Source organism: Rhipicephalus microplus, chromosome X, assembly GCF_043290135.1.
Source record: "Rhipicephalus microplus isolate Deutch F79 chromosome X, USDA_Rmic, whole genome shotgun sequence".
Lineage (NCBI taxonomy): Eukaryota > Metazoa > Arthropoda > Arachnida > Ixodida > Ixodidae > Rhipicephalus > Rhipicephalus microplus.
Genome location: NC_134710.1, coordinates 223,141,310 through 223,153,790, shown reverse-complemented (window position 1 = coordinate 223,153,790; position 12,481 = coordinate 223,141,310). Strand labels below are relative to the sequence as shown.

General features: G+C 43.8%; 1 protein-coding gene across 1 annotated transcript in view; it reads right to left on the bottom strand.

The window, feature by feature from the left end:
- dre4 (SPT16 homolog, facilitates chromatin remodeling subunit dre4) overlaps positions 1–12,481 on the bottom strand; it is a 124,799-nt gene that overhangs the window by 45,237 nt on the left and 67,081 nt on the right. The window contains exons 13-16 of the mRNA XM_037427774.2: positions 8,402–8,517; positions 1,585–1,667; positions 1,203–1,273; positions 160–287 (exon numbers count right to left, since the gene is read on the bottom strand). Coding sequence (XP_037283671.1) covers positions 160–287; positions 1,203–1,273; positions 1,585–1,667; positions 8,402–8,517 — 398 coding nt within the window. The remainder of the gene's footprint in view (positions 1–159; positions 288–1,202; positions 1,274–1,584; positions 1,668–8,401; positions 8,518–12,481) is intronic.

The window sequence follows — 12,481 nt, the reverse complement described above, 5'->3', positions numbered from 1 at the left end:
CATTAATCGCATACAAATAATGAATGCAGTAAAATAAACAGGATGAACAAATTTGGCTATAAAGAAATGGTTTAAGCATGCACAACCAATGATTGCTAAACACTCCAGCACAGACTATTTATTGTTTCTGTAGCAAAAAAAAAAAAAAAAAATGCTTACATTTCCTTTAAAAATGTCGCTTCTGGATTAGGAAAGACGTTGCCTTCATTTCGCCCCAAAGCTGAACCAGGGTGAAAGAAGTTTATCCGCAGGTAGGTGTAGTCCCCTTCAACAGATTGTGATATGTTCTGAAATCAAGCCCAAGCATTAATAGAATTGCTGTGTATAGCCTAATTCCCACTCAGCACCATAAACAGCATCTCGGGCAATAAGTCACGCAAACTTTGGAGCATGAAAAGACCAGTAACTTTTGTTACATTTAATGGGAGTGCCACTAATTGAAAGAACAAAGGTGAACAATTTAAGTACAAAACAAATTATATTAGAGGTAGTTCTAATAAACCAGCAATTCCACTAAAAAGACTTCCACTTCATTTACTGGGAGTGTGCTACACACTTAAAACCTCACTAATGAAATAAGATACAGTGATACCTCCTTAATTTAAACTCACAAGAAATGTATAAAATCTGTTGGAATGAACCTTATGCAGGAGCAACTGGCACAATACTATAGCCAAAAATCTAGACGAAATTCTTCTGCCAAGCATCCTACCAGTCAAAAAGTCCTCAGCTCCACACGAACGCAGGCGCTGCGCACACCTGCAAAACTGCTATAGCACAAGATTGGCCATTCCCCCCCCTTTTTAAAGGGCAGATTTCACCCTGTTATGAATACCCCTTTATTGGAAAGTGCCAATGAATAGGCATACAACATTGTTTCCTTGGATGACACCACTCCCACTTGCAGCTGTATCTGTCCACGAGGTCGTGGCTAACTATGCTAATGAGTGCTGCAACAGCGACAAAGTTGGGAAGAGTAGTAGGTATTCGGGCACATGAAAAAAGAAAAGGACTGTGCCCCTGCAAGCCAGAAAATGAACAAGTTCTTTCAATTCATATTTTTTCTGGTGTTACTTTTGTAAAAGAAGTTTCGCACCAGACTGCTATATTTATATGATTAAAATCCACCCAAAATATAGAACAAATGGTTACATTAAGAGTTGTCAGCATAACAGGGCTCTGCGCTTTTCAAGCCAACTTACTTTGATTGTAGAAATGTGGTAAGGAACTGGAATGCCAAATATGGGCAAAATCACAGTCTCATACTTCTTGTCTGAAAAAGAAACAAGACACACAGTATAGCACAGTGGGGTTACGGCAGCTTTTCAGAAAATCTTTGGTGACACCTGTACAATTCGGAATATTGGTCAAAATTTGGCAGTTTCCTAGATGCATAGGGAGGGTTGGCAGGCATATCGCCATAATGCAATAAAAAAACTGAAGTGTCATTAAAAGACAGCAAAGAACACTCCTGATAAATTAAAAAGGGATAGCCACGATCTCATAAACGATTGGTTGTAGTATTGGTCAATATGATATTTCAGCATTCGGACATAGCACATATTTAGAAACAGAAAATCTTACCAACAAATATTTTTAGTTCTTTGACTTCTGGTTCCTTTGGCATCTGATTCACAGACTTGTATGAAACATTTGACTTCCGCACTCTGCATCAAGACAAGAAAGGCTTGAAAACTTTTATTATAATTCAAAACTCATATGAAAAGTCATATCAAAACTCACATGAAAAGTGAATCCCCACACCCCCGTTACCCTTATTTTTATTACCACATATTTCCATGTAATGGCCACGCATCTTTTCGTAAAGTTGGGCTAGAAGTTGGGCTAGATACCGCTAGATGGCGGTATTGTATATAATCAATATATGATGAAAAGATGCTTCTTAAAATTTCCACTAGATGGCGATACTTGTATATAATCAATATGTGATGAAAACATGCCAGATGATTGCACTTGGAGTGTTCACTACACAGATGGACATACAGACAGATGGACAGAGGCACGGACGGACAGATTGACCCACTGTTGGAGGTAGGGACGCACAAACGGACGTATGGAGACTTCACCCCACTTATCATTCAGTCCGTGGACATGCTGCGTTTTTTTTTTCCTACATCACACATGAATACATGCATGCGTTACAAGGGTGTTAGACTTTATTGATCTGGAGTAGTTCAGGCAGCAGAAATAAAGCTGTTTTGAGCAGCCTTGGCGCAGAAAAAGGGAAGTCTTGGAGCAGATTCAGAGCACTGAAAGGTGCGTTTTGGAGCAGTGCAAGTTAGTTTTTTAGGGTAACACCATCTTTAATCAAAATTATTTCTGGTAAAAAAAAATTGGACGATTTTCAGTAAACACTGAAAACTATGACCAGACTTGCCACTCAAACAAACACTTTTGTGTGTGTTCCCATCATTAGATGGGAACACACACAATTTGTGACCCTATATTTATGTTATCCTGTATGTTATCCTGAGATTTGTTATCCCTGTACTAATTAAACAAGCCACTCTGCTCATTAGTGCTAGGTCTGGAGGAGTGAGGGGATGATAAATGCACACCGTGAACCCCGTAAATCGGCGCGCATGCCACAGCGAGCCGCTTGACAGTGACAGAACGGGCAGCATAGGCACCACGCTGCACGCAACCATCGAAAACATGATCGAGTTTACTCTACCACTCAGTGTTTCAAGGAAACTGCGAGTTGTCGCGTAGTATCAAATCGCAGTAGATAAATGCAAATATGTATCGCGGAAAGCCAATGGTGTTCGTTCTGTCGCTATCTCAGTCACTGCGTACCCCGAACCCTGTAATAGTTTTGCAATGCAGCGTCGCCACTGTGCGCGATTGAGCAATCGTGCGAGAGTTCCAGCTCAGTATATTTTTCGCACTTAGGCAAAAAGGAAGAAAAGACTTTCTGGTGAATACTTTGGGCAACACCTGCTTTGGTACTGTATTTCTTTATTGGTGGCGATGGTGCATGTCAAAAAATCCAGATCTTGTAAATGTGCACTACTGTTTAGTGCATAATCCTGCCACGTTCTCGGTAGGCAACGATTATCTAGGTTTCACTGTAATACTAGATATTCATTCACGGTTACTCCTGTTGGTGCCTACACTTTTGTGGCGAAGCCCCGGGTGATAAAAGCAATGAGAAGAGCACTAACACACCTAATGAACCAACCAAGTTGCACCATGACTAAGCTATGCCGGATGTCACGTGGATATAGATGCAACGCATTCTATTTCTTGGACAACATTGGCTCGATGCTGTCTTCTAAGCTGTCAGTGTAGACCATCCACGATGCTGTCCAGAAATGAAACACAGCCTTCATACAATATCGGAGCGCATGCGTGAAAATTTAGCCTTGCGCCTGTGTGTCCATTCGTATCAGCGAATCTATAATGCCACGGTGTCTAATGCAGTCATCTCAAAGCAGTCTTCTCTGCCAGCTATGTGAAAACTGGAATGGGGCTTAAGATGATTAAAGTGGCCTCCATCCACTTAGCTGTCTATTTAGGCATCTAAGACGAGTATTGAAACACACCCTCTATAGCCAACATTCAGTGTTGCTCGGTCGATGATAATAGGCTATTACAGCGGAAATTGCGGTTTATCCGCAGCAGGTCAGATTAGTGCAGAATGGCACAATAGGCGTAGCACTTCCACCTGTGGTTTTAAATAGCTAACATGCTATTGCTGCTTGCCGACTAGATTTTATTACGCTTTGTTTATTCAGCATTGCTGGCACATGATAGTGTAATTGGAACTGTTACAATCTACTTGATTGCAAATGCTACCTGCATGGCTACACGATGAAGCCATTCTTGGACATGGGCTCACCCATGCCAAACACGTAAGGAACTACCACTGTTTTCAAACATAACATGCATATTTGAAAAGTTATGTTATGCTCCAACCTCGATATAATGAACCCAGATATAACGAAGTATCGGTAATAACGAAGTAAAAGAAAAATAGTCTTGCAACAGATGTAATGTTAGGAATAATCCTTTGTAACGAATTTTCAGATATAGTTGATCCCGGATATATCAGTCTCAAAAATATCAAATTAATTTAGTTGATCCCGGATATATCAGTCTCAAAAATATCAAATTATTGGCTATATCATACAGTTGAGAAATCCCCTTGAATTTCCCATGCAAAAATGTATGAGACCAGTGCACTGTGCACCCGTATATCGATCTTCCGCACAGCGGTAAATCCGCTACATCGAACGCTGCGCCGCATCGATGTCCAGAAAGCACTTTTTATTAATAAATATTGATCAATTTTCGCAGTGTTCTAACAAGTTCCGATACCATTGCGCGTGCAGGTTGCGAAAAGGCAGTATTAGAATATATTCCATCGTGCTGATCTGGTTCGTTGCACAGCGCTTGCGAGTGCACCGATATCTTTGAAGTGCAATGTGGGCAAAAAAAGACCGGATGCTGAGGACACCCGAACTAGAATGCGAAGTGACTCTGCAATCCTAATGCAATGTTCACATTCCCTTCCTTGTTAGCGCACTATGGCATGCGAGCCTGAAAAATATGGCCTTCGAGATGTGAAATCTTGCGACGTATCTTTGATGTTCTCGGTTTTAAAACATGTCTCAGAGGCTACGCCTTTTCTAGCTTTTCACATCAAAGCAGCTGAAAGTAGCGACTGCCAGCTACGCAGCCCCACGGGAGATCGATATTGCCAACATGTCGACGATGGGAACTCGGCGTTGTCTTTTGGGCCTTCTGTACTTGTGTACTTCTCGCCTTATTTCTGATAAATCCTCATTCAGGAGTTGAACTGAACGTTGACCCGCAAGTAGCACTAAAAATTAAGACTGGCGCATGGAGCCAGTCATAAGATTTCCTTGCCAGCCAGGTGACAACTTCGGGTGCGTAATGACAACTGGCATACCGTGCCTTGGTGAATTCTGCGACTTAGCGTTTCCGGGCACCATCTCGGACAGTGAGCGATTCATCGGTGCAGACGACGAAGCAGCTGTTTCGGACTGCATCAATGCCCAGATCATGGCTGCCATTGCTGGTACCTAGCCCGTGAGGTTATGAATATGCCTTCGCTGCTGCCGCTAACCAACCTTCTGCTCCGATACAAAGCTTGCATCGGCATTCTGCGTCAACGCTGTTGTGGCCGAAGTAGCTGAATTCGCTTATTTGAAAAGCTTCAATAATATTGAGAATGACTGGAACTTGACGGTGCGCAAAAGTCAAGACAACTTTATGGACTATTTTCATGTGAGATGAAGTGAAATAAACTGCAGTTCTCAATACCTTGTTCTTTATTATACTGTGAGCAAATTTTCATGTTATCGCTTGTATTGATTTCAGAAACCTGTAATGCTCTAAGTTTAGGTCTTAAATACACATATTTTGCATTTCAAATTATCAATATATCAAACTATTTCACGGTCCCCTTCAAGTTCAATATATCCGGGATTGATTATATTACCACTGCGGTGCACTTTTTCTCTCAAAATATTCAGGCCCAAATAGACCCTTTAGAAAATACAGTCTGGCAACACGGCTCTTCCGCCATATCTTGTTCACTCGTGTGAACTGGCGGGCTGTGTGTTCCAGCGACGCCGATGAGTGTTCCTTGCAGCGAACACGGACACCGCTTGCGTTCCTGCAGGACGTGTACGGCGTTTAAACGGTACGCCAATGAGCACCCAGTGGGAGAACAAGACATGGCGGAAAAAAAGTTTTTGGTTTCGTTCAGTCGGTGGCGCTGAATTTTTAAAAGGGACTATTTAAACACGCCACCATTACACAAGAATATGTGGTAATGCTATTATAACCTTTTATTTATTACCTGCTTAACTGTTTCAGGGTCAAAAACATACAGGTATGTCCTTTGAGAACACCTTTAATATGGTCACAGACGAACATGTACTTCATTGCTCCTGTTTCAAAAGCGCGCCTTTTCTGATAATTTCTCTTGCTTGGCATACCCTGCCGCATTGTAGGACTACATAGAATTTCTTTCATAAGCCAGTCTGTCTAGCTTTTTTCTATGCTTTACTGCAGCAGTGCATAGGCTATCCTTTGCGCATTTGGTCACGCTCAGCCAGCCGCTAGTTGCGATTTCATCTTTTGGGTGGTTCCAGTGTTTTGCACCAGTAAAACTGATGGCTATCTGATTCAAATTGTCTCAAAGAGTGACCGCTTTGTTACTCTCTTCATTACTGCTCCTCGAGGCTTGATTTCACACATTTCCGTACTGGCAATAACTTAAAATATGCTACTGTGTTTGCGTTTCCTCTTTTTGGGACCCGAAAAAATTGCTCCCTGCACCTGTTAGTAATATGGAATATTTTTACTCACCTAATAAACGCACTCGTATAACAAATGCACCCCCAACTTAAGTCATCAAGTTACAATTTTTTTCCTCCTGCACAATGAATGTGCCACCCTCCCCCTACATTTATCTACTACAGTCCCACCAACTGGATTACAGTGACTCTTCGCCCGTTGAAGTTTTTTCCCACTCTTTTATTATTCCGACCCTCTCGGTTTCCTCCCTCTTCCATCTGCTCCCACAGACCCTTCTTTGTTTGTTCTTTCTCTCTGCTGTGCGCAGCACGTCCCTCTCTTTTTGAATTAGTTTTTTAAGTATGTATGTGCCACAGCAGGATTCAAGAACGATTCGAGTGTAGACACATTGCGACTCACAAGCGGACAGCAAGCGAAACTCCCGAAACTGCTTATGCAGCCCTCAGAGACTTCCTACGAATATGAGACTTTGAGGAGCCTGTGGCAAACCAGCAGGGGAGTGCATGAAGACAGCTTGCGAAAGATAGCACCATCTACCACCGAAGTTGCATAGTTAACGCGATCTAGTTAATCTAGCGCATTCTTGTCATTGTAACCCTACTTTTTTTTCTCCCACGAACCATTCGCACAATCTCACTTTGTTGCGAGTTCGCTTTTAACTTGCCTTGTATTTAGTCCAGGACAGTGGGTCGAAATGTGAGCTAGACGGCCGGTTTCAACATACAAGCTGTGGAGCCTTAATGGCTTTAAGCTGCTCCAGCAGCCGTTGCCACTAGCGAATACAAAACTTGTCAACTCCAAAGTGCATACCTGTGGCCCTGATGCCATCTTTTAGTGATTGAGAAATCACTTTAACCTTTAGAACAGCCGTACAGCGATTGTATCGACCCAAAGCATAGACTAACACAGACCGCCACGAACCACTATTAAAGTGACTTACGACCTGAGCCTTGGCTTGAATTGGGCTAGAACTTCGTGCATTAACAGTATGCATGATGCTCAAGAAATTATGCTAAGCTGTCGTGCACTATCATCAGTAGTTGGAAGTAGCAGACGACATTACTGTTGCAATTATGGAAGGTGAGAATTATTGCAAAAAAAATCTCATTCTTGCAGGGCAATGTGGGGAGGGGGTTGCAAGAATTACGAGTATCAGTAAGAGAATTACGTGAGTAAATACGGACTACAGTAGGTTTCACTAGTACTTTCCTTTCTGGACACGCACACAACCATACCCCCTTTTTTTTCGAATGCACTAAAACACTCAGTTCGCTAGTGCTATAGAACACAATTGAGTCGAGCTCCGAATTTTTTGTAACTGCAAGACTTCTCTCGTTCCACGTTTCCATGCGTCGTGCACTTATTTTTTAACGTTGGTGAATAATGTTTAACGCAACACATTATTTGTAAGTTGCATAAGCATTTATTAAAAAGAATTTATTTTGCTGGCACTCGTGAATAAACCATGTGGATGAAACAACCCAACACAACCAATCTTTTTGTGACTTTAAGGTCACACTAAAATTTTTTTTTTCTGAAATGAATTTGTCTGGAAAATTTAAAGCACTAAAGAAATCTGCGCTGGGCGATTGTATTAGGTAAAAAAATTTGGCCCTCAAAGAGTTTAAGCATGGAAGTCTTTGTGTACAATAAATGCATTCTGTATTCAACTACATTCAAACAATCTCAGAGTGTTGGTCTATAACTGCCAATTTTAAAAAGCATATGCTTCCTCCTCCATTAAATTAGCGACTATCTGCATGTTGCAAATTGTAAGTCTCATTATAAAAGGCAAAAAAGAAAGCAATATAATGATTAAAGCAAAACTACCAACATAATTCAGCAACTTAAAGCAGGGACATACAATTAGGGAAAAAACAAATAACTGGAATAAAGAAAAGGCTGTCCCTTTAGTTCATGCAGTGCATACCTACGCCAGCCACTAGGGGTAAGGATAAAGTCGCTGCAAGTGGAAAGGAAAGACAGACAGGTTAGAACACCACACCACCAAAAAGCCGTGCAAGGGAACAGCGCACAGCACCAAAAAAGTCAGTGCACGAAAACCTGTGAAGAGTCCTTGCCACCTTACTTTTCGTCCTTTTGCACACCTCGCTGTGATGCCAGCCTGTCTTTGGCTGCTTGATTCAAACGTTCTGCAAGCAACTTTTGGTTCTGCTGACGTTTCTCTTCTGCCGACTGTTCTGTCTGCATTGAACAAGACACCAGGAAAACGCTCTTTCATAAACAGTGAAACCATAAAAATGATGCTAAAGGTGATGCTCGTCTCGTTTCTGCTGGCGTATCTCCCAAAACAACGTTTGAAAAGAAGCAAGCTGTTTCTTTTCACTAGTTTGCGTGAATAACTAGAATTCGGTACGCACATTAGTTTTCAGAAAGCAGGCAAAATAGAATTGTCAAAGTATAGACGGCAGGGGTGGCGGGATGGGGCAGAAGGAATGTGAATATGTTGGGGCAGAATGAATGTGAATATGTTCGACACGCGCGGTCATGGTTTTTTGGCCGCTCTGGCGTTTTCATTTTCTCTTTATTTCTCAAGTGTGAACGCACCCTAACTGTCATGCCTTCAGAAAATACCTTTCAAGTGACAAGCGTTGCACAAGCGAGCGTCCTTACAAGCCACAATTTCTATGCCGCTGACTTTTTGTAACCGTGCTAGTAACCGTACTAGTAAACCCAGGTTGTTTTGGAGCAGGCAAAAATGCATTTTCGAGCAGCAAAATTGACTTGTGGAGCATGTGTCACTAGAAGCACTTTTAAGACTCTTACTGCATCTATGACAGACGATCGATAAAACACCATTTGCTGCACGCTATTCAAGCGTAATAAAAATATTAAAAAGCCCAGATAAATATCTCTAGCAGCCAACCTGACCTAGTAGAAAAAGCTGATAAATGTAGATCCATAGCACCTGGTTATAAAATGACTAAAGGTAACATGATTATCACAGATCAGTGTCCCTTTAGGCTCAAATATCGCAAAATTTCTAGAAACGTAGATTTGAGCCAAAGCATATTCAAATACTATAATAGAGTTGCTCAAATATACACCCATGCCTAGTTACAGTAAACTCTCACTTGTAAAAATGTCGGTTTAACGAATATTTCAGAATAACAAACTTTTCGAGAATCCCCGGCAATTTTCTTATGCATTCTATGTAAAAATCTTTCAGTTAAACGAATTTTAGAATAGTGAATTTTTCAGTTGAACAAACATAACCGGCGGACCCAGGCTTATTTTTAAAAACAATTCAACGAATTTTTGTGCACTGCAGCACTATATAGCCGATGAGAGCCGCCACTAAATTGCCCATCCATCGGCAGTGGCGCGGGTGACGAAAACGAGTCTCGTGCGCATCAGTTCTGGCGCTCTTTTTTTTTTTTGTCTGTCTCATTGCCATCTGTCGGCGCCATCTTCATTTCGGGAAACAACAGCGCATATCACGTGCCGTGTGCCCTCTTTCAGAATGAGTTCGACAAAACACGAGAAGTTGACTCTGTCAGACAAGCTCAAAATCCTTCAGTATCTTGACAGCGGGCAAGTGGTCTTCCAAGTGGTCATTGCGAAGGAATACGGAATTGCACCGTCGACGTTGTCAACGATAGTCACTCAAAAATCGATGCTTCAAGGAGAAACTTCGTTCAATCCTGCCAGGAAACGACTCTGCACAGGACATTTCAAGGCAGTGGATGATGTTGTTGCCGTATGGCTCCGCGACCTGCAATCCCAAAACATACCCGTGTCCGGCCCGATGATACAGTGCAAAGCGAAGGAATTTGCTCTGCTTCTGGACGTTCCTGGCTTTGAAGCAAGCAGCGGATGACTTACCCGATTTCAGCATAGGCATAGGATCGCGTGGAAAACGATTTGTGGTGAAAGCAAGGATGTCGACCATGAAGCTGTGGGAACTTAGAGGGCTGAAAAACTATTGAATATCATTAGTGGATATTCACACAATGACATTTACAACGCCGACAAAACTGGCATGTTTTATCAGGTTCTTCCAAACAAGACAATGGCATTCAATAATGACAGTTGCGAAGGCAAGAAGCAATCGAACTGCTGTTGTGCTGCAACGCCAGAGGCAGCAACAAGCCAAAGCCCCCAGTGGTAGGAAAATACGCGAAACCGCCATGTTTTAAAGGTTTTCCTTTACTTCCATGCACATAAAGAAGCAACCAAAAAGCATGGATAACCAAGAATCTCTTCACTGAGTGACTGCTGAGCATCAAGGAAGAAATTAGAAAGGCAAAAGAAAGATTCTTTTGATTGTAGACAGTTGCTCCGTACATCTTGTCGATCTCCATTTGAGCAATGTACGTGTCGAATACCTCCAAGTTGCACTGCCGTGCTTCAACCGCTCGACTAGGGCATCATATGGAACTTGAAGGCCGAGCGATGATGTAATGGTGTTTCTTGGCTCAAGGGCCAAGGCTGGCCAAAGAACGACAAGTCAATTTATGTTGGAATGTCGATGAATCATGAGTAATAATGTGTTAATGATATAGTGGCTGTAAAAAGACCTATAAGAGATGTACAACAAATGGAAGTGTAGTGAAGAGGAATGCCCACTACTAAAGCGACATCGACACGTTGGCGTGAGGCACGAACTAAGACTGCCTGGTTGTTGCTGCGACGCTGCCCGTACACCCGGCCAGCTCTTGCTGCTTTTGTACAGACGCTGATACCGCTTTTGACCTTGCATTTACATTATATTTTGGTGGAGAGTGCTGCGGTCTTTCCCAGTCCTGGAACTGCGTAGCCGAAAGCTGCCGTCCGTCATGCCTGACGACGCTGTCTTCACACCCCCACCGGCTTCGCCACGCAGGAGCTGTCCCGGTGCCCAGCTCTTGCGAGAACCCGACATCTTCAGCGGTACTGATGAGAAAGACGTTAAGGATTGGCTGGAATCTTATGAACGAGCCAGCGCTACTAACAAATGGGACGATCCCACAACGCTTGGTACCGTGATGTTTTATTTAACAGATGTTGCCAAGCTGTGGTACAGAAACCATGAGGCGAACATCCCCACATGGACGACCTTCAAAGCCTGCATCACAGATGTTTTTGGACGCCCTGGGGGGCGCAAACTTCGCGCAGAACGTCTACAAAGCTGGTCCCAACAAACTGGCGAATCATTCACTAGCTACATCGAGGACATCCTCGACCTCTGCCGGCGTGTCGACCCAACGATGGCGGAAACTGACAAGGTACGACACATCATGAAAGGCATTTCCGACGACGCCTTTCAAATGCTGCTCTCGAAGAACCCTGTCACCGTCTCTGAGCTCATCGAGTTGTGTCAGTTTCGACGAGCTCCGACGACAGCGTCTTCTCACGCGACGCCCTAACGTCGCAGATGACACACTCTCAAGCCTAACCACCACACCTGACCACGAGTCCCTGCTATCGCAGATCAAGGAGTTTGTTCGTGCTGAAGTCGCTCTTCAGCTATCGCTGCTATCGACAGTCGGCCAACCACAGTCACCCCTTCAAACAAACCTCCGCCAGGCCATCCAGGAGCAAGTTTGCGCGGCTCTGCCATCTGCCCGTGACGCTTCACCGTTGCCGACTCCCATTGCCTGTGCAGAGGTAAATGCACCTCTAAGCTATGCTGAAGTGGCCGCTCGACCACCTCTTCAGACTTTTACGTCACTGCCATCAGCCGTGCCACCGCGACCTACTACTGCTCGGTTCGCTCAGCCAAGGTTCCCCCAGAGTAGTGGACAATGGCGTACAGTCGACAATCGGCCCATATGCTTTGCCTGTGGCCTACCTGGCCACATAGCGCGATACTGCCGTCGACGCGTCCCTGTCTACCACCAGAGCTTCGAACCTGCCCCTTATGTGCCACCGCGCCCTTCGTTCACAGGATCTCAGCCTCCTGACCAGATGTCACCATACGCCAACCACCGCCCTCCTGTTAAACGTCGCTCGCCATCACCTTGACGCCACTCGCCATCCACGATGCGTCGTCGTCCTTCATCGCCGGAGCGGGCAAACTGATTGCCGCAGTTCCAGAGGCAGGAACTGCGTCACCCGCGAAAAGAACAAGGCCTCTCTGTTCCCCAACGAATGTTCTCGACGTATATGTGGACGGCGTCGCTGCACTTGCTCTTGTCGACACTGGTGCCGCAGTTTCAGTGATCAG